Source organism: Mustela putorius, unplaced genomic scaffold (genome assembly GCF_011764305.1).
Source record: "Mustela putorius furo isolate JIRA1106 unplaced genomic scaffold, ASM1176430v1.1 tig00003853_pilon_pilon_pilon, whole genome shotgun sequence".
NCBI classification, from domain to species: domain Eukaryota; kingdom Metazoa; phylum Chordata; class Mammalia; order Carnivora; family Mustelidae; genus Mustela; species Mustela putorius.
Window position 1 is genome coordinate 26,868,880 of NW_025422005.1, and position 20,968 is coordinate 26,889,847.

At 41.3% G+C, this 20,968-nt stretch overlaps 1 protein-coding gene across 1 annotated transcript in view; it reads right to left on the reverse strand.

Annotated features, from left to right (window-relative positions):
- Positions 1–4,339: 4,339 nt before the first annotated feature.
- PSMB2 (proteasome 20S subunit beta 2) overlaps positions 4,340–20,968 on the reverse strand; it is a 31,513-nt gene continuing 14,884 nt past the window's right edge. The window contains exons 4-6 of the mRNA XM_004740811.3: positions 8,363–8,525; positions 6,803–6,852; positions 4,340–4,574 (exon numbers count right to left, since the gene is read on the reverse strand). Coding sequence (XP_004740868.1) covers positions 4,467–4,574; positions 6,803–6,852; positions 8,363–8,525 — 321 coding nt within the window. The 3' untranslated portion in view covers positions 4,340–4,466. The remainder of the gene's footprint in view (positions 4,575–6,802; positions 6,853–8,362; positions 8,526–20,968) is intronic.

The window sequence follows — 20,968 nt, forward strand, 5'->3', positions numbered from 1 at the left end:
TGTTCTCTTCTCCAGCCTATCTCCTCTCACCTCAGGTCTGGAAAGGAATACACTGTTTTCTGTGTATTAATCACTTAAACGCAGATGGGAACCAATCAGAAGACCGTTCTGAGGAGCCTGGGCAGGAGTGTTAAAGAATCAGTGAATTCCCAGTGTTTTCAAACTTCAGGAAATCAATTTAAGAGGGACACAGTTGACATTAAAAAAAAGACAAAATCTTGGGGTGCCTGGGTGGCTCAGTCGATTGGGTGTCTGACTCCTGGTTTCAGTTTAGGTGGTGATGTCATGGGTTGTGAGATCAGGCCCCTGCATCACTGGACTCTGCACTCAGTGGAGAGTCTGTTTGAAAGATTCTCTCCCTCTGCCCTCCCCCTGCTCGCTCTCTCATACACAGATAAGTCTTTAAAATAAATAAATAAATAATCTAGTAGACTGCAGATTAGAAAACATCAGAGTATACCACACTATGACTCAATCACATACATATACATCATTTGTAAGAAAAGCTTCTTGAAGCAATGTTCACCCTTCGTCTAGTAGGTACAAACAGGTGTGGAGTAAAAACACATGCTGAGTCCATAGAAATTCATTTGAATCAAGGGCTTTACTGGGTATAGAAGAGGGAAAGGAACTTGGGGAGCTAGCATGGAGATTAGGAAATGCCCAGCATGTCAAACTAAAGAACTGTAAGTTCCACTACTGTAAGTAGTGGAAAACCATCAGAAAGGTTTTGTTTGTTTTGTTAAAGATTTTATTTATTTGACAGAGACAGCCAGAGAGGGAACACAAGCAAGGGCAGTGAGAGAGGGAGAAGCAGGCTCCCCGCCGAGCAGGGAGCCCAATGTGGAACTCGATCCCAGGACCCCGGGACCATGACTTGAGCCGAAGGCAGATGCCCAATGACTGAGCCACCCAGGCGCCCCCCATCATAAAGTTTTAAGTGAAAAGAGGTATGAATGATCAAACTTGTAGAGTACAGAGGAAGAACTAGAGAGGAAAGAGGAAAAGTAGAGAGGGTAGAAGGCTGTTAAAATAGTCCAGGAAAGAAGCACCTGGGGGGCTCAGTTTTTAAGCATCTGCCTTTGGCTCAGGTCATGATCCCAGGATCCTGGGATCGAGCCCTACATCGGGCTCGCTGCTCAGTGGGAAGCCTGCTTCTCCCTCTCCCTCTGCTTATGTTCCCTTTCTTGCTGTGTCTCTATCAAATGAATAAATAAAATCTTTTTAAAAAACAGTCCAGGAAAAATTATGAGGGAATAAATCAGAATACTGGGGTACAGATTTTTACTAAAAGAGATTCAGGAACTAATACTGTTAGAACTTGATGACTATGTGAAGGTAGGAGAAAAAGAAGGCACCAAAAATGGTGCTTAGCTGAGTACAGTGTGGTATCCTGGCCTATATTCCAGAACAGAAAAAGGATATTAGTGGGCAAACTGGTAAAATTTGAATAAAACCTGGAGTTTAGTTAATACTAACGTACCAACCAATTATGGTTTCTTAGTTTTGACAAATGCACAGTGACTATGTAATATGTTAACTTAGGGAAAACCATGTGAGAGGTATAGGGAAACTCTGTATTATCTTTGCAACTTTTCTGTAAAACCAAGTTTATTTTATTTTATACTCCATTTATTCATGAGAGAGAGAGAGAGAAGTAGTCTCCCCGTGGAGCAGGGAGCCCAATGCAGGACATGATCCCAGGACTCCTGGGATCATGACCAGAGCCAAAGGCAGATGCTTAACCAACTGAGCCATCCAGGCACCAATTAGATTACATTTATTAAAAATAAATGATGCCAGGGTATCTGTCTGGCTCAGTTAATACAGCATCTGATGCTTGATCTCAGGGTTATGAGTTCAAGCCCCACATTGTATACAGAGATTACTTAAAAAAAAAAAAAAAGATGCCTAGGTTTCTGGTTTGGGTACTTGGGAGCTAGGTGACCATAATTATCTAAGATGGAATGCTGCAGAGGTCTTCTGGATGGAGTAGATGGTAAAGCCCAGCTTTAGACATGATAGTTCCTATGGCAGGAGGGTAAGCTACTTAGGAATAAGTGGATCTGGAACAGGAAAGAGATCTGGATTGGAGAAAAGAGACTGGGAATCAGGGTGGGCTGGTGGGCTTACCTAGATTGTCCTGGGGACACTTAACATTCAGAGGCAGAGAACCATTTCATTCCTAGTGAGGCATGGATACAAAATTCCAAGTTTACCAACAATTATATCCTTACTGAGCACATACCACATGCCAGGCCCTGTTCAAAATGCCTTACATTAATTACCTCATGGAATCCTCCTAACTATCCCCCATGGAATAGATACAATTTTGACCATTTCACGGTTGGGAAAAAAACAGGAAGCAGGACCGCCTATATTTTAGTAGTGGTCCTCTACTGGGGCAAGTACCAGAATCAACTCTGGAGCTTTAAAAATAGATGCCCTAGGGACGCCTGGGTGACTCAGTTGGTTAAGCGGCTGCCTTCAGCTCAGGTCATGATCCCAGCGTCCTGGGATAGAGTCCCACATCAGGCTCCTTGCTCAGCGGGGAGCCTATTTCTCCCTCTGCCTCTGCTGCCACTCTGCCTGCCTGTGCTCGCTCTTTCTCTCTCTCTCTGGCAAATAAATAAATAAACAAAATCTTAAAAAAAAAAAAAAAAAGATGCCCTAGAAAAAGACTCAGAAATCCAGTCAAAAGCCCAAACCCATGCATATTCATAGTTGCACTAGCAGCTGAGCCAGCTGTGGCGATATGAACCATCTCTTTCCCCCACTTATCCAATGATTAACTTCCTTCTTAAGGTATAAAGCATTTACCAGTGGCTTATCAAAGTGTATGATATTCTAAGCTGATGTTAACACAATACTGTTAGTACAAATGCTCTGATCTGTAGAGAGATGGTATTTTATTTCAGATAAACAAAAAACCTATCTGTATTTGATATTAAGAGTAGCACAGAACGAGATAAAGTAGGTCTTATCTTAGTCTGAGATCAAATGGGGTTTGAAGTTTGGTTGCTGGACCAGCAGCGGCAGCTTCAACTGGAAATGTTAGAAATGCAAGATCTCAGGCCACACCCCAAACATGTAGAAGCTAGAGGGGTAGGACCTAGCAAGCTGTGTGTCAGTAAGCCCTCCAGGCTCAAGTTTGAGGGCCACTCTCTAAAGAAACTTCCACCCAGTGGTTCTCTATCATGGTTGAAAATAAAAATAAGTTGGGAAGCTTTAAAAAATATTCCTATGTCTAAGACCCAAACCTACTTAGAATCTGGGAGTGAGGGGTGCCTGGATGGCTCAGTCGGTTAAGCATCTACTTTCGGCTTAGGTCATGATCCTGGGGTCCTGCGATCGAGCCCCACGGCAAGTTCCCTACTCAGGGGGAGTCTGTTTCTCCCTCTCCCTCCCCACGCGCTCCCACCACTTATTTGTGTTCTCTCTCAAATAAAGGAATAAAATATTTTTTTAAAAAAAGAAGAAGAAGAATCTGAGCAGACAGCCTAATCATGTACCCCAGAAAAAGAAAACTCCCAGGCGATTCTGATACAAACATCCAGTTAGGAACCACTGTTTCAATGGCACTAGTCAAAAAACACCTACATTATTCATGTAATCACCCAAAAAGCTAGATTAGGAAGTAAAACAGGATCTGGTTAGCTACCTATAGTACATCAATTGAATAGAATATTACAAAACTGTCAACAAGAATATGTGTACACACACACACACACACACACGGAGAGATATAGAACAATCTCCAGTATAATGTTAAATGAAAAAAACAATATGCAGAACATCTAAAAATATTTTTCAGAGGGGATATGTGTGTGCATGCATGCATAAATGTGCATGCTTTTTATAGGAACAACTTAGATCTTAAAGGATAGATAAGAAATTAGTAGCTGAAGTTTCCTCTGGGAAGGGAAGCAGGTGATCAAATTATAGGAAAGGAGAAATATTTTTTATTATGTAATTACTTTGTAATTTCTTCTTTATAATTTCCTTACTATGTAACATTTTACTTTGTATCCTTTGCATTTTTTAATTAAGTGTATGCATCACCTATTCAAATTAATTAATTTTTAAAATGTTAAGCTTAGGGGCAAAAAGAACCACTGCTTTAGGGGAATGAGACATTGGCGAGCAAAATATATGGAGAGCCTGATGGGCAGTGAAACAGAACGTGAGGCTGTCTGCTACTAAAGGGCAATTAGAGCATTAATGAAGGGAAAGGGGCAGAGGGAGAAACAGTCCTGGCAAAAAGTCCAATACAGATAATCCTCTCTCCGTTTCTGTCTTGAGGTGATAACTAGGTAAACTGAGACTCAATCCAGAGAGCTCAATTTATCCAGATTTAGCTTTATTCTGAATTAACCATCTGTCAAGGATGCACGTCAAAAGAGTAGAAAAGATGAAAGAGCCCATCAAAAAAAAGTCCCTTGGCAAGTGGGAGGGACAGCATAAGGTTAGGAGCCTTGTTTAGGGAAGGAAATGTTGTCCAGGTCATGGATGCCATTTTTGTCAATGATTCGAACACTGAAGGTTGGCAGATTCAGGATGAAGCGTTTCTGGAGCTGCAGAGAGACATGAAGAAAATCAGTCAATGATCTTAGCACTACCTATAGGCCAGGTTCTCTTTGAGGCACTGGGCATACTGGCAGATAGAAATTCCTGCTTTTGTGGAGCTTATTTTCTACCGGGGGCAGTCAGTACTCAGACAGTGAAGAAAGCCCAAACTGCAGCTGGAGGCTGGGGGGCAGTGAGCAAGAACTGGGAGAGGCAGCTGGGCGCTCGTCTCTGGTCACTCAGCTGATACAAGAATAAGACAAGTCAAGGCTCTATTCCCCACAGTCAGCTACCAATCAGTCTGGCAAATGCAGATTTCTTTTTTAAAATTCTCAAGGTAGTAAGCCAACAAAGGAGTGACTGCCCTAGGAATAAGCTTTCGACCAAAGCAATGTACTCCTATGTCCCAAGAATTTGCTCCAGTCAACTCCCCCACCCCAACATTAGATAAGGCCCAGGTGTGTGCAGCTAGAGGAATGGGGGGGAGGAGGTTGGCAGAACTGCTCTTGGAACAACCCCTGCTTGACTCCTGCAATCCAAGCTGACCTGTGATTAAAGTAACATCTCTGCACTTTCTTAAGATTCTCTGCTTAAGAGACTGTTCCAAAGGAGCTGTAGTCTAGGTGCATGGAAGCACACAGCCCCCACTAACCTGGCTAGAGACACAGCTGAGGAACACAGCTGGTTCTGCAGCCACCCTTCCCAGATACCTCACTTAGTCTTCAGAGAGAAGGCAGAAAGCTCTCTACTTGCTCCCTTAGGAGCATATCCCAGAGATGCCCACCTCCCCAGGCCTAAACCCACCCTCCCATATTTCCCATCTCCTCTTACAACTGAGGACTAGGCATCGACAACAACCCATTCCATTTCCTGAGACCCCTCTAGCTGATGGCTCCTATGTCCAGAAACAAACTGCAAAATCAAGAAAAGGTGACAACAAGGAAATGTGGGTTTCTAAATGATCAACCTGAGAATCCATGGTGAATAAAGTCTCAAAGCACTCGATATGCCAGTGACTTCTCCCTATCGGCCCCTTCTAACACTTAGGACAGCTGGACTAATAACAGCCTCTTAGCTGAATGACTGAAGAAAGCACATGAGTTTATTCTCAGCTTCTGCTTTGGAAAGGGGATTCACAAACAAGAGGAAGAAGGGGGCACCGTGGACTGAAAATGACAGGGCCGTATAAGAGGCAAATCGACATCATGCCCAATGCTCCCACCTGGCTCTCACCCTCCTATTCTCTCACCAGACCACAAATTCAAGTTCATCCTTAGGCCACAGAAACAGAGAAAGAATTCAAATGCCTATGGGAGCTGCTTTCTCTTCCTCCTTATCCTCCATATGTACCCCAAAGACTCTTAGGAGTAGTACTGGAATGGGTGGTGTCCATGTGTCTGGCCTCATAAACTAAAGGCTTCCCTTCTCTTCTGCTTTAAGCGTCCTAGTTGCTTTCTGTGGCCTCCCGAATTCTCAGGGAAGGCTTTCTCTCAGGACCACTGCACTATGAGAGAGCAGACAGTATGGCAACTCCAGGTGGCACAAGAATAGAGCAGGTATAAAGTCTAGGGCAGTAGTAGTTCTTACAGTATGTTCCAGTTACCACCTGCAACAAAATCACTTGGCACTGCCAATTACTCAGGCTCCACACCAGGACAAATGAATCAGAATGGGGCGCCTGGGTGGCTCAGTAGGTTAAAAGCCTCTGCCTTCGACTCAGGTCATGATCCCAGGGTCTTGGAATCGAGCCCCACATCGGGCTCTATGTTCAGCGGGGAGCCTCTCTCTCTCTGCCTGCCTCTCTAACTACTTGTGATCTCTGTCTATCAAATAAATAAATAAAATTTTTAAAAGAAAAAAAAAGCGGGTGGAGGTGGAGGTCATGAATCTGCTTAAAAACAAAACGAAAAACAAACAAACAAACAAACAAAAAAACCCCACAGGTCCCTAGATTATACACACCCAAATCTAAGAGCCACTAGGCTGGATGAACCTGTCCATCCCCACTTAACAAGTATCTAAACTGTAAAACTGACATTGATGAGAGGAAACCCAGGAGAGGAAAAACTAAGCTTGTTACCCACCAAACTCTATACCTGGTAGGAACTTCACATCTGGTTAGTGGGTATGTATTACACCTTCTGGCAAAGATCAGAAAAAAATGCAACCAAGGAACGGAACAATATTGGCAAACAGAGATAAACATTCCTTTCAGGATCCTGTGGGAGCTACTCACCTCCTCTAGACATTTCCTAAGAAGCTCCACTGCCCTCTCACGAGAGATAGCTGAAAGAGAACACAAGAGACCATGCACTCAAGGTGATGCCATTAAGTCTATCTGCCACAACTTTTACCTTTCAAACTTCTTCAGGTCAGTATCCCAGACAAATGGAAATGGCAAAAAAAAAAAAAAAAAAAAAAAAAAAAGCCTAGCCTTCTAGTTTCCAATAAACTTATTCCATATGCAGTGGAAGGTGCCCCAGACCCAGTGCTCTGGCAGCCACAAGCCATTGCAAATTGATTTGCTACAGAGAAGGGTAAGCATGACGGAATTCTGCCTCCCATGGCCAGGGCCTGCCTCTAGAGAAGTCCAGCGGCTTGCCTCTTTTTTACAGCCCATCCCCCTCACCCCTACACGCACCCCAACCCCCCCTTTTAGACCAGGGCTTAAATCAGTTCCATCTGCCCTAGCCAGCTGCAAGTCAGGGAAAGGGAGGACAGGGCCCGAGTTTTAGCCTCACTTTCCCAGCTGGGTCTCCCTTTAACAATGGAAAGAGAATTCATGGGATAGGGCTGAGACTCTCATAAAATCAGAGCCAAAGGAACTGTCCAGAAGCATGGCAAACTGGGATGACATATTATGCAGTTTGGCTTCAGGGGTGGTTAGTGGTGATTTTGGTGGGCAAGTCAGCTGTATTACTGACAGATGCCAAATCAAGAAACAGTCACTAGGAGGCCAGGCTAATTCTTTTCAGGATGTGGCCTAGAGCTCTGGCATGGCTAAGGTTGAATGAGAGGGCAGCACCAAAAAAAGAGTGGAGGAGCCAGATTTTTCCTGTACTGACAGGGAAGAATGGAATTTAAGGAGAGAAGTGGCTATCTGTGCTGCATCTACAGCCTGTAAAAAGGGAAAAATCCCAAGTGCCTGTTGCTCATGGTGGTGAAAATCAAGGTTGGGATTGGAGTCAGAAGATAGAACTTAGCACAAAAGCATTCCTGTGCTGAAAGCTTGGCCAAGCTAACAGTTTATCGACAAGGAGAGAGCCAGCTCTTTCTTATAGGAGGGTCAGCCATCAGGTGATAAGAACCAAGGGAAGGGCCTAGACTTGTGGCCTTCAAAAGCTTTAACATTTAAGCAAAAATATCCTCAGTTGTCATGCTAGGGACCTGTTCAACCTCACAAGTTCAAAACAAACACACAAACCACTTGGTTTATTTGCTCATTCTTTATAGCTGAGATGCTAATAAGCATCCAGGCAGAGCAAAGTGAATTAAAAAACTGAAAAATTAGTCTTATTCACTACTCCCACACCCCTCAAAACAAAACAAAACCCAGCTCTGGACATAGGCAGTATCTCCTTTTGTCTGGCAGAAAGGGACTACTTTTATTAGCTCTTCAACAGCCTTGACCTGCAGGGAGAGCAGCTTCCACAAGGTACCTGGATGTGCTTCCCAGGCTCCATCCATCCTCTACTCAAGCCCTGACCACACAAGCCCAAGGGGTGGTGTACAAAATGGGGAAGCAGCTCAGGATGGGGCTCTGCTACTACTCCCTACCTAGTGCACTAGAACTTACTTGGTGTATAGTATCGGTCCAGGATACTGAGAGTCAGGAAGGCACCATAGCCATGGGCTGCAAAAGGGGCCTTGGCCAAGGCTGCCAGGTAGTCCATGTAGTAGAGCGCTGGACCCTCATGCTCATCATAGCCAGCCAGGAGGAGGTTGACATGATACGGGGTCTGCAAAAGAAAGACATGGTCAAAGCAGGAACACCAACATCTCTTCCCATGACAAATGGGAACACACCAAATTCAAAATTTTTTTAAAGATTTTATTTTTATTTATTTGACAGAGATCACAAGTAGGCAGAGAGGCAGTCAGAGGGGGGCGGGGGGAAGCAGGCTCCCCACTAAGCACAGAGCCCGAAGTGGGGCTCGATTCCAGGACCCTCAGATCACAACCTGAGCTGAAGGCAGAGGCTTAACCCACTGAGCCACCCAGGTGCCCTGAAACATTCCAATTCTTGATGAATAAGAAAATAGCACCAGCTAAGGAAATCATGATGAAAGTAAAAACTGAGAAAAATTTAAAGGTCCAAGAGTGTGGTAAGAGGTAAAGGGAGGTTGGCTTCTTTTCTCTGAACAGAAGAGCATTGGGACTCTTTAAGGTATTAAAACAAACAAACAAACAAACAAAACCTGCTTTCTTCTTAAAGACTATGGACAAGAACTTGTTACAAAAGCATTTCAAAGGCAGAGAAAGCATCAGTGCTCTTCTGTCTTTCCTAATCGCTGAAACCAACAAACACAGTTCTAAGAGTGTCATGCCACAGAATAAAGCAAGCAGCAGCCCCAACCACTTCCTCCAAAATAAATAGTTTCAGTTTGGGCACCGGGACCAAACTCTCAAGCGGTAGATCGTATGCCCCAGTATTAAAGAAACAACTCGTGGGCTACAGAAGGATAGCAGTCTCAAAAATTTAAGTCAAATCACTAAACTTTTTTTTTAATTCTTAATTTTAAGTAGGCTCCATGCCCAATGTGGGGCTCAAACTCACAACTCCTAGATCAAGAGTTGCATGTTCTCCTCAACTGAGCCAGCCAGGCACCCCTCAAAGCACTAAACTTTTAGTGCAGACAGTAATAATGGAAGTCCAAAAATATGCTAGAACTGTGGAAACATAGTAAATACTAGAAGAACTGTAGATTTAAGTGAAATGTTAATAATATTTTCCTTATATAACAAGGCTCTCCTAAGATAACTGAAAAATAATTTATATCAATGAGACAAATGTGAAGTAATTAACAGGTGTCTTTTCTTTGCATTACCAGCAAATCTAGACATGCAAGTTTCTTTTTTTAAAGATTTTATTTATATATTTGACAGAGAGTGCAAGAGAACAGGCACACAGCTGGGGAAGAGAGAGAGGGAAAGCAGGCTTCCTGCCAAGCAGGGAGCCTGATATGGGGCTCGATCCCAGGACCCTGGGATCATGACCCAAGCCGAAGATAGACCCTTAATGACTGAGCGACCCAGGTGCCCCTAAATATGCAAGTTTCTACAAAGAACCTTGACTAAGTCTGCCTTGCTCTTCGTCTCCAAAGGGATGCTTTTTTCTTTTACACCAGCTGGGCCATTTACCATGTCACATTCAGCCTGTCTATGCCCCTAGGCATCAGTGGTGAGACTCCCATTTTACATAGCTTCGTTTTTCACTGCAAAATGTGTTTTTCATCTTACATTTGCCTCTGTGGGTAGTGAGCAAGCTTTGCTCAAGATTATGTGCCCATCCTTAAAGTTACATATTCAATTAAATGCACGTTAAATGAAACTGAATATATTTACACACCCTTCTATAGAGCATCAAGTAGTAACAGCTAGTGGTCTTAAAACTGACATCTCACATTCTTGGAACAATGGTTAACATGGGCTCTTGGAAACTTGAAGAAACTCATGTTAGAAGAACACATGAAAATATTATATACTTAACTGGAACTCCAAGTCAGCTGTCCTAGTAACATTTTTCAAATACTACAGAGTAGCTCTAAACTGCAAACAAGGTTCTGCCTTAGGGATAAGATGGTGGATGGTCTGAGAGGAGTAGGAACTGACCAGCAGTAGTCAAGTCTTCTGAGAAAATAATTACCTGCCTGTCACATTTCCTGGTGGGCAGTATGCTATACTCTGCCAGGCTCCAGAACTCTCTGCCACATTCTGCAATTAAGTTCTTAGTAAGTCTGACTTTAGGCAAGACACTTAAGCCCTAGGAGCTTCTGTTTCCGTATAAACTGGGTTAGTTAATCCTTCCCCTTTCTATCTTCCAGGAAGTACAGTGAGAAAAAATAACAGAGGTGAGCATCCCAAACTCTGGAAGATGCTACTGAAATTTCTTAGTATATTAGCCATACCCCAGTCTCCTTTCAGTAGTTTACCACTTTAAACAACAAAGACAAAACTGTTTAAATTGGCTAGAGATAAAAATATATATCTAATAGAATTTTTTTCCAAGTGTGAAAACAGTACTGTAAAATCAGGCAGACACAGAATACCTTCAGGTTGTTATGGTTAAAAGTGAAATAGCAAAGAGGAAACAGAGAAGAACAAGGGGCAAAGGGAGAGAGACAGAGATGGCAGAGATGGGGATTCTAGGAGGTTTTCCTCCCCAAGAGATTTCATAATAAATTCTCTCGCCTATCACAAAAAAAGTTCATCTTTTCGCTAAGAGGTTAACTCTACTATTCTTTGTTCACAGGCCAAAACGCCCACCATCTGGTCAACTAGAACAATTTTATCAAGTTGTAATGGTAAGTTAAGGATCCACTCTGCTACCCCAAGAAGTCTAAGCAGCAGAACCCGGATTATGTTCTATCTCCAGGGATGATCTTGTCTACACTATGAGAGATTACGCTGTGTTTAAAACACGTGATTTTAAAAGCCACCACCAAAAGATTTTTACATGAAACTGTATCAACGAACTTCAAAAGCAAACTGTATTGCTTAACTGGTCTATATAACATCATTTATTTATGCTGAAGCATCTGATACATGTACTCGTCAAAGTCGGTATTCAGAAGCCACAATACGTGGTAGAGAAGATAACTCACAAATTATTGTGTGACTTTGAATTACCAACTTTTGCAAGTGTGAGATGCTTAAGCATAAATAAATGGTGTTATCTAGACTAATTAAATCAATACATCTGTGTAACAACTTGGCAGTTTCTGAAATTCTTCTGACAATGCTCCATCGAAGATCTCTGGCTCACACTAGTTTTTTAAAATTTCAAATAAAGTCTTGTATACTGTCACTCCTGCTCCTCTGAGAATCATGGTGTTCAAAGTGACAAAGCCATTGTTATGGGTTTCTTGACTGTTACAGCCCCTCATATTCTCGAATCCTTACCACTGTCCCGGAATGAGACAAATTCCAAGCCCTTCAATTTTGTGCTATTCTGACCACATACACATGTGTGACTGCTAGTGGTGTGTTTAAGGAAATACTTATGTGTAAGCTACAAATACAATATAATTTATATTGGATACAAATATTCAAATATTTATGCCAATTAAAAGCTCCATGAAGGCAGGATTATGTATGGTTTGTTCAATGATATATAAGCACATAGTATACACTCAATATAATATTTGCTGACTGAGTAATAATCATACCAGAAAGCATTACACGTTTTAACTTACATGTGGCTAATGCCTAGTATCCCAAGATGAGGAAAATCACTAAACAAATGTCAGAAAGTGATAGGTCCTACTTCCAAGAATTCACTCAAGTCTAAACAGACTGCCAGCATCTCTCTGAATGTCCACACACTGTTGCTTTTTGCTAGATTCCTAGGTCCTTCTCTTTCTACCTCCCTTCAGACATGGGTTGCTAAGTAAAGAAAAACTAAGGCTACAGGTCAGGCGTTTAGATGAACAAAAGGAAAATAATAGCCTAAGTTAAGTAACTTACAAAAAAATTGCTGGGTTACACTATATAGTTAGACTTGAGTTCAAAATCTGGCTCTCTTACCAATGTGTGGCCTTAGAAAGGCTTGTCACTTTAACTTCTCTGAACTTTAGTTTTCTCATTAAAAACATGGGCTAATACCTACACAAAAGAGCTACAGTGAAGATTCAAAGAGATAATGCATATAAACAGTAAACACAGTGCCTAAGACACAGTAAAGACTTGATAAATGCTAAAATTATCACTAGAGAAACACAATCATCTATGCAGTCACAGTGCCCATGAAATACACAGAACAAGAACTCAGGAGAAGTCCACCCACTCCTAGCATATGTGTCTTCATAAAGAGACATGGAGATATATTATGTGCCTAGCACACTGCCTGACACATGGGAGAAATGCAGTAAATGACAGTTTCCTCCTTTCCCCTTACCAGACTCTTTTCAGGGGCCTCATGGTCATTGTATTCACTGCCAAAGACATTCACAAGTATCTTAACTTAGAGCATACCCACTTCACAGTGAACCTACCCTAACCTATCTTGAGATTGATCACAGACCTGGAGATTTTCTGGAAGTCTGAAAAAATACAAATAAAAACAAACCTTACACGTAGACTTGGAGAATAAATAAAAGTACTTTATTTATTAAGTACTTTCATGCTGTTTCCGCTGCTATAGATATGTGCACCTGAGTGCCAGGCCTCACTTTCTAGCTACCTTTTTTTTTTTTTTTGGTAAGATGATACACACACACACACACACACACACACACACACATGTGTAAATATATATATATGGTACATATATATTCATTTATTTGAGAGATTGAGAGAGAGCACAAGTAGGCAGAGTGGCAGGCAGAGGGAGGGGAAGAAGCAGGCTCTCTGCTAAGCAGGAAGCCTGACATAGAGCTTGATCCTAGGACCGTGGAATCATGACCTGAGCTGAAGGCAGCTGCTTAACCGACTGAGCCACCCAGGTGCCCCTCCAGCTTTTTCATCAGTTCCATTCTACCTCATGATCAGCATTCCCTGTGAGAATCTGCAAATTATTCTAGCAAAATGGAATCCTTTACAAAGTAATCCTTGTTCTGTCATGATATAATCTAGTCTTTGGCTGTTACCATTATTCTAATTATTTAGATAGCAAGTCTAGGTAATGAAACAAAGTTACGAAGTCCCCAAGGCAAGAACTGTATCTTGTATGTCAAGGCACCCTTCACAATATAGGCTGGGACTGAATATTAAACACAATTTTGAACTTATCTAAACATCCAAATGACCAATAAGTGAATCCAAACATTTAGATGAGACACTCTCTGCCCAACAGCCTAGCAAACACCACAAACACCATATCTAATTGATAGACAAAGAAAAAATTTAAATGCACCATTCTGGTAACACGAAATGAATTTTAGCTTCTAAAATAAGGTACCACCAAAATTTTGCTTCTTTGGGGACTGGGCAATGCTAGACAAATGACAAATGTGCTATCTTTTCCTCCCTTTAAAAAAATACACAATGGAGTGCCTGGGTGGCTCGGTCAGCTAAGCATCTGACTTTTGATTTCAGCTCAGGTAATGATCCCAGGGTCTTGGTATCGAGCGCAGTGAGCCCAGTGTCGGGCTCCCTGCTCAGCGGGAAGTCTACTTGTTCTTCTCTCTCCGCCCCTCCCCCTGCATGTGCTCTCTCTCTTTCTCAAATAAATAAATAAAATATTTTTTAAAAATCTATGAGAGGAGCCTGGGTGGCTCAGATGGTTAAGTGTCTGACTCTTGATCTCAGCTCAGGTCATGATCTCAGGAGCCTACTTAAGATTCACTCTCCCTCTTCTGCTCCCCTTCCCCCTAATACATGACATAAGGTTATTTTAAAGTGGAAAGCTTTAAGTCATTTTGAGATTTCTTCATCTATACAACAGGGATAATAACAGTAAATGTAAAGTGTCCAATGTAAATGCCTGCTAGACAGTAAAAATACAGATTAGTTATTATAACCATAATCACCACTACGACTGGTACTTTTAGGATCTGACTGTATTATTAACAGTCAGACTAGATAAATAATATTGAGATGTCCCACTAAGAACCAATAAAATCACCCCCGTTTTTGGTTGCAAAAAGGGATAAAATTTAAGTCAGGGAAATTAGCCAATAAGCACATCTCCAGTGCACTTCTTCCTGGGATTGAAATGGACTTCCTAATACCTGTGCCCTGTAGAACTGAACTTGGTTCCGCTTTGTGTATTTGGGCATGAGATGGTACACACATACAAACTTTCCTCAAGTTAGGTAGAGCATTTCGCCCCTTCCAACTCTTATACACACTACTCCTTGTATATTCCCTCTCTCATGAAAAAGAAACACTGTAGTGATTAAGAGGAGTGTGAAATTCCATAAATTTTACAGCTAAAGAGAACAGTTGTGATAAATACACTGAAACAACAAAATCAGCGACGAGAGTCTGGGCGGTGACAAGCAGCGGTGTGACATCTGGCGGAAGCCAAAGTCACAGCAAGGGGGAGAGAGGTGGGCGTGAGGAAGCATCCTGCCGAGCGTGGACACAGAAAAAAAGAGGAATTGACAGTCTTCCTTTGGAGCCAGGCCAGCCTTTGCCACCTCTAATTGAATAGGACGATGTTGCTAGGAGTGAGGTGCTCTGGAGGTGCAGCTGCTTTTGCCTGTGCTGTACCTTGGAACATTAAGCAGTGCATGAAGCATACTCCCATTCCCGGGGTAATGGAAGGAGATGCAGAACCACTAATAGGACAAAGGAGTTTATCTAGCGATACAGTGTTTTAATAAACAGACTTCTAAATGCACTAAGCAGAGACGGGGCTTGGAAGGGCAGTGTGTGCTATTTCTTTCACCCCAGCTGACTGTCAAAGCTTCCTAAAATCTCACCTTTGGCACCAAGAGTATTTCACAAAAATGCAGTTTACAGAATTAGAAGAAAGCTCAACTAGTTTGTCCAACATCCCTTTTACAAATGTGGGGACTCAATCAAAGAAGGGACAATGATGTGCCCTAAGCCATGCAGCTAATTAGTGTCAGGACCAGAATTTAGGTTTCTGATTCTGAGTCTTGTGTGCTTTTCTAGGAAACCACGCTGCCTCCACAAAATGGAAATCAGTGTGAAAATATGATCCCGTATGTAAATGTCAGTTTCACACTCAAATATTTCAGGATATACTATTTTGCATACCAGTATCTATTGTTCTCTATTTCATGTATCACATCTTACATGACCAATAATATTTTAAGTTTTAAAAAGGCAGATTTAATGTCCGACCACATGACTCCCCCAAAGTGTCTAAAACTATATAAAACATGTAGTAAGTACTTAATAAATACCTGTGATGATGAGCAGATACCAATACCGTAACTGCTTTGCCAATGCCCAATTTTATAAATTCATTAATAAACAAAATGGATTAGTTATCATTTCCTTATACTGATACTCTGAACTCTGAATCAGGAGCTTGTTTCCAATAATCAATAGAATTCACTAGATACTAGATACCTGCTTTGCATGGGTTTGATGGCAAAACTTTAAAATTTCAATGTCAGGGCACTTGGGTGGCTCAGTTGGTTGAGTGTCTGACTTGATTTCAGCTCCAGTAATGATCTCAGAGTCCCTACGTCAGACTCTGTGCTCAATGGGGAGTCTGCTTGAGATTTCTTCTCTCTCCTTCTGTCCCCTATTCCCCACAGCACGCTTGTGCTCTCGCTCTCTAACAAATAAATAAATTTAAAATTTCAATGTCAATTTTGCCATTTTAATGAAAGGACTTTGTATCTATATTAGAATTGCAAGGTTCACTATATCAAACACTTAAAAAAATCTCAAGAGACTTCAGCAATTTCCAACTAAGCCACTGACTAAGCCAGCCAGGCGCCCCTTTATTTTAAATTCAACAGATGTTACTTAGCATTTACAGTGGGTGCTGGTGAATATGGGAACATGTATAGCTAGTGAATTAGGTGATTTTGTCAGGAAGCAGAGGAACTGGGATGATACTGTCATTGACTTCCTAAAGAAAATGAACTTCACTATGTAAACCGAAGAGGAGCCAGTGAAAACCACTCCTATTCCCCTGCTGAGCCAAGCCTTTTCCACGTCATAGGATACTACAGAAGCAGTAGGGATGGAAGGGGAGAAATGGAATATGAGATCTATTTGGAACGTAGAATTGACAGGAATTAATAACTAGTAGAATAGAAGATGAGAAAGAAAGAGGAATTAAGGCTCTCAATAAGGGAAAAGATGGTAGAGCAAATGTAAAAAACTCAATTTGGATCCCATGAGCTGTCGAGAGGCAGCTGGAAAGAGAAAAGAGTTTACAACCCAAATTAGGAGTCTGAATGAAGAGCCAGCCAGTTAGGAGGTTTCATTTCTACAAATACTCATTCCTGTACATGTGGAAGATAGTGAAAAGTTCACATGTGTAAGAAAGATAGTGAACAATTACAAAAGGACACTGGCAGAGCTATCCCTAGGTTGCCATGAGACCACAAAGAAACCGAGGGTGACATGTGTGTGTGTTTGGGGGGGTGGGTGAAGTAATATAGAGAAAATTTCCCCGGAAAATGCTGAACTGAGTCTTAAATGGCAATTAAAAGTCAGCCAGTTGGGAGACGTCAAAGTACATTCAGGCATGAATGACTAGTAAAGTGGCCTGGTCAGCAAAAACAGAGAGACGAGAAAGAACACACAGCAGGCTGGGGAGTGCGAGTGACTGGGCAAGAAGTGGAGAAAGCCAGGGTGACAAGGGTGAGGCAGGTCAGCAGTGGAAGGTGAAAGATGAAAAACAGGATGATCGTGAAGACTGCACGGACTTCTAAGTTTAAGAGAGGCGTTCTGGGGAGCTGAGAAGAAACTGGACTTTCTTTATGATCACAAGCTAGGACCAGCTCTGTTACCCACTGTTTCCAATTACAGGGTAAAAAAAAGGAAGTATGAAGTTGGAAGTTGGAATGAGTTTCCTCCTAATCCTCTAACTGAAAAAAAATAAGAGTTAAACCAATCTGAGCTTCACAACAAAGAAGTTAGATTAAATGACTGCCTGATTTGCCTTTTCTCCTGTTTGGGATACATTCGTCTTTGTAGTGCTAAAAAAACAAACTGGCCCATATTTATAGATTCTCACACTAACTTGAGAAATAGAGAAACAAACAAACCTTTGATTTTTTAGAGGCCCAAGACAAAATAAAAGCATTACCCTGAAAATGAGAGTGTCTAGCCAAGTTTTTTCTTTCTCTTTTCTCCCCCATAGGTCCTTCTCTGAAAGTCTATTTGGTGTACCTGTTTGATGCTGGCAGATGTGAAATCATCATCATGTAAGAACTGTCCTCACTTTCCTTTATAATGATTAGCTCATGTCAAATGTTTTAACACACTGGTAACATTCTTACAATGGCTGAGTTCTCTAAGTTCAGCAATCTCTAAATTACTGCAATTACCACCATTTTAAAAATTAAAAGCAAACAACTTTTAAATTATTATTTGAATAAACTATGATTTTAAATGCTGTAAGTCAGAAGATAGGGATGTATTTTTGTGAAAAAAAGCAATGATGACCCAAGATCAACGGCAGCTTTGTCATTTGTTACTTGAGAGAGTCATTTGGCCCTGGAAGGGCAAGTGCCCCGTCTAAATATGGGGATGGTATTGCCTGTCTGCCAGCTGTGAGGAATAGAGTGCTGTTCTGTGTTAAAGTTTCTGAAAGAAGGCCTAGTAAGTAGTAGGTGCCCAATAAATGTCAACTGAATCTGAATTTTAGGAGCAAAAAACCTGAATATTGTGCATATTTCAATTTTTAGCAAAATTAAGTTTTAAAGTTCTCCTTCAATAATTCCAAAATTTCTGTAAATTTCACTTCTCTAAAGCCATCACTAACTTCAAGTTTGAAGAGTTCTCCCATTAAAGTTGTAATCTTATCGTAATTAGAAGTTTAGAAATTTAATGAGTTGAAATGCAGCATGGCACAGATGCCTTATTATACCAACTAGTTAACACGGTATTTGTTTTCTACATTAATTTTACTTGCTAATCAAAAATACTGCTTTCTCCCAAATAACATCAAAATAAAATTGCTGATCGTGCAATGGTAAAACCAACACCACCATTGTCTGCAACAAGGCCACTTGAATTTTTTTCATGAGCTAGCAGTTTCCAGGGAAATTCAAGATTCTATATACCTTTAAGTTAGTGCTCAAAAAGTTAAGTGCAGAAGCCATGCTTTGTACACTACAAGGCAAATATTAGGTTGTACATACTAAGCATGCCCATGAATATCAACGGATATTGAACATCAGAGCTGATTCACCTTCCCGAGTTATTAAATAAGTCTGCTGGGAAAGACTATTTAGGACCATATATGATTGTGTATGTTTCTGGACGGCCACAGCAACCACAAATGTTCAGGAGCCCTTCTATTAGAACATAGTGCTCCCCATTAACAGCCTAGGTTCAACACAATTTACTCTTACTTCTTCAACTGACATGGAAGCTTCTCATTGTTCTCCCTGCTTCTCTTTTCTTTCCCCAAACACTTCACCAAAAAAGGAGCCAATGGTCTAGCCAAATCTCATCTGATCATGCTATCCCCCTCCTAGTCAACAAGCTTCCAGAGAGCTCCACTGCTTTAGCATAAAGCTTTTTCATCAAAGTCTTCATAACATGGACTACCTCTCTAGTTTCAATCTCTTCCATTCCCCTAAAAATCTCAGCCATATTTAACAAACTATTTAGATTGTGGATTTTACATATGTAGGATACATAGTAAAAACTACATAGAGGTATGTATTTATATTTGTTTTTTCAATCAGTAGAGCCCTGGTTAACCCAACTGGTTAAAACAGCTAAAAAATTAGGAGTAGGAGGCTCAGAGAACTATCTGCCCCCACTCCAAACTCATTAGAAAACCCCTATGCCTGACTTAACACACTCTTACACACCTCTTTGGTCTGTGCTTCTGGTTTTCCTTTTGGCCTCACCTTTGCTTTAATGACAGTGGGTCCTTTAAGGCTCAGGTTAGGTTCTGTTCCCAGAGCACCCATCTATCTCTGTATGGCCAATGTGCCACTTGTCACTCTGCAGTGCAATTTCTCCATCTAAAGGCACTCACTGAGCTCTACACTTGTTTCTCCAGCCCCAAGGACAATGCAAGCTGTAGATTTACTGAATGAATGCTATCAGCACCTGCAGAACTTCTCACCTATAAAAAACTGCACACATTAGGAGGCATCAGAAAGGCAATGCAGAGTTTGGCAGGTTACTTCAATTTGCAAAGACTCAGAGATCATTATTTCCTCTCCCTGCCTTTTTTCTTTCCAAACTAATTAATGCTATTTGCTCTATGGTTTACACTCAAAAGCAATGGTAAATCTGACCTCATTTTCTTCAACTTATCAAAAAACATGTTATGCTTTCTTGCCCTTTTACCCTTTTTATTTGCTTAAACTTTTTTTGTGAAGTAACATACACATATAAAGCTGCATAAAATATACACACACAGGTTAATGAATAAAATGAGTATACACGTTAACTACTTTCTAGGTTAAAAAATACTACAGTGAACTCCTTCCCTCTTCAAAAGCTTCCCACTGTCCTGGGTGCCTGGGTAGCTCGGTCAGTTAAGTGTCTGCCTTTAAGATCCAGGTCATGATCTCAGGGTCCTAGGATTGAGACCCATGTGGGGCTCCCTGCTCAGCACTCTACCTCTATCCCTGCTCCTGCTCTCTCAAACAGATAAACAAAATCTTAAAGAACAAAGAAACAAAAACTTCCCATTGTCCTTTGCTTTAGGTAACTAGAGTACAGGAAAACCCCATGGAATTTTTGGGACCAGCCACTGAATTCATAGGCCTGCATGATCCTGGGTTAGGCCAAAAAAAAAAAAAAAAGAGAGAGACATCAAGTTGAATCACATATTGTATACCTGAAACGAATTTAATACTGTATGCTAACTATACTGGAATTAAAATTTAAGAAATAAAAATAAAGGCATTAGCAACTGCAGGTGGCTAGGGGGCATGGGAAGAGGCAGAGTATTTGCATATTTTTATCTGTGTGTATGTCTGAGAGTGCCCACACAGGCCAGGGTTAAAGCAATCCTAAAAGGCAGGGTAAACCTGTACTTCTGATGGTACACATTTTCAAAATAAAAGCATGTTTTTACTAAGCAGACACAGTACTCTGCTGCTCCAAGCTTTTTTAGTAGGAAACAGCATAATTTTCAGGACAGAAGTTTCAAAACAGTATGAATTTAGACCAATTACCTTCAACCCCATTGTGGGTAGGAAAGATTCTTTAAGTGAAAAGTTGGCATTATGGGGTTGCACAATCCCAGCTACCCAATAAGCTCATTCCATTCAACCAGAACAGGGGTTCTTTCTGCTCACAGCAGGCATCCAACAGGGTAGCACATATATGCTCTCTGAGTGAGAAAGCAACACCTTCTCACATACAACCCCCTGGAGAGAGATGGGGAAGGGGAGGGAGGAGGACTTTACACCTGCAAACTCCTAACTCTATCAGCACTAAGGCTGGGAAAAACAGCACATATTTTTAAAAAACCACAAAAAAAAAAAAAAAAAAAAGATTCCTGATAAAGCCAGTAACTTTCAAAGAAGGATCTTCTTAAGCCATTTTTTCCTTAGAAGATGAGTAAGTATAATGATTCAACATTCAAGTCTTTGTCTTCTTAATGGACTTA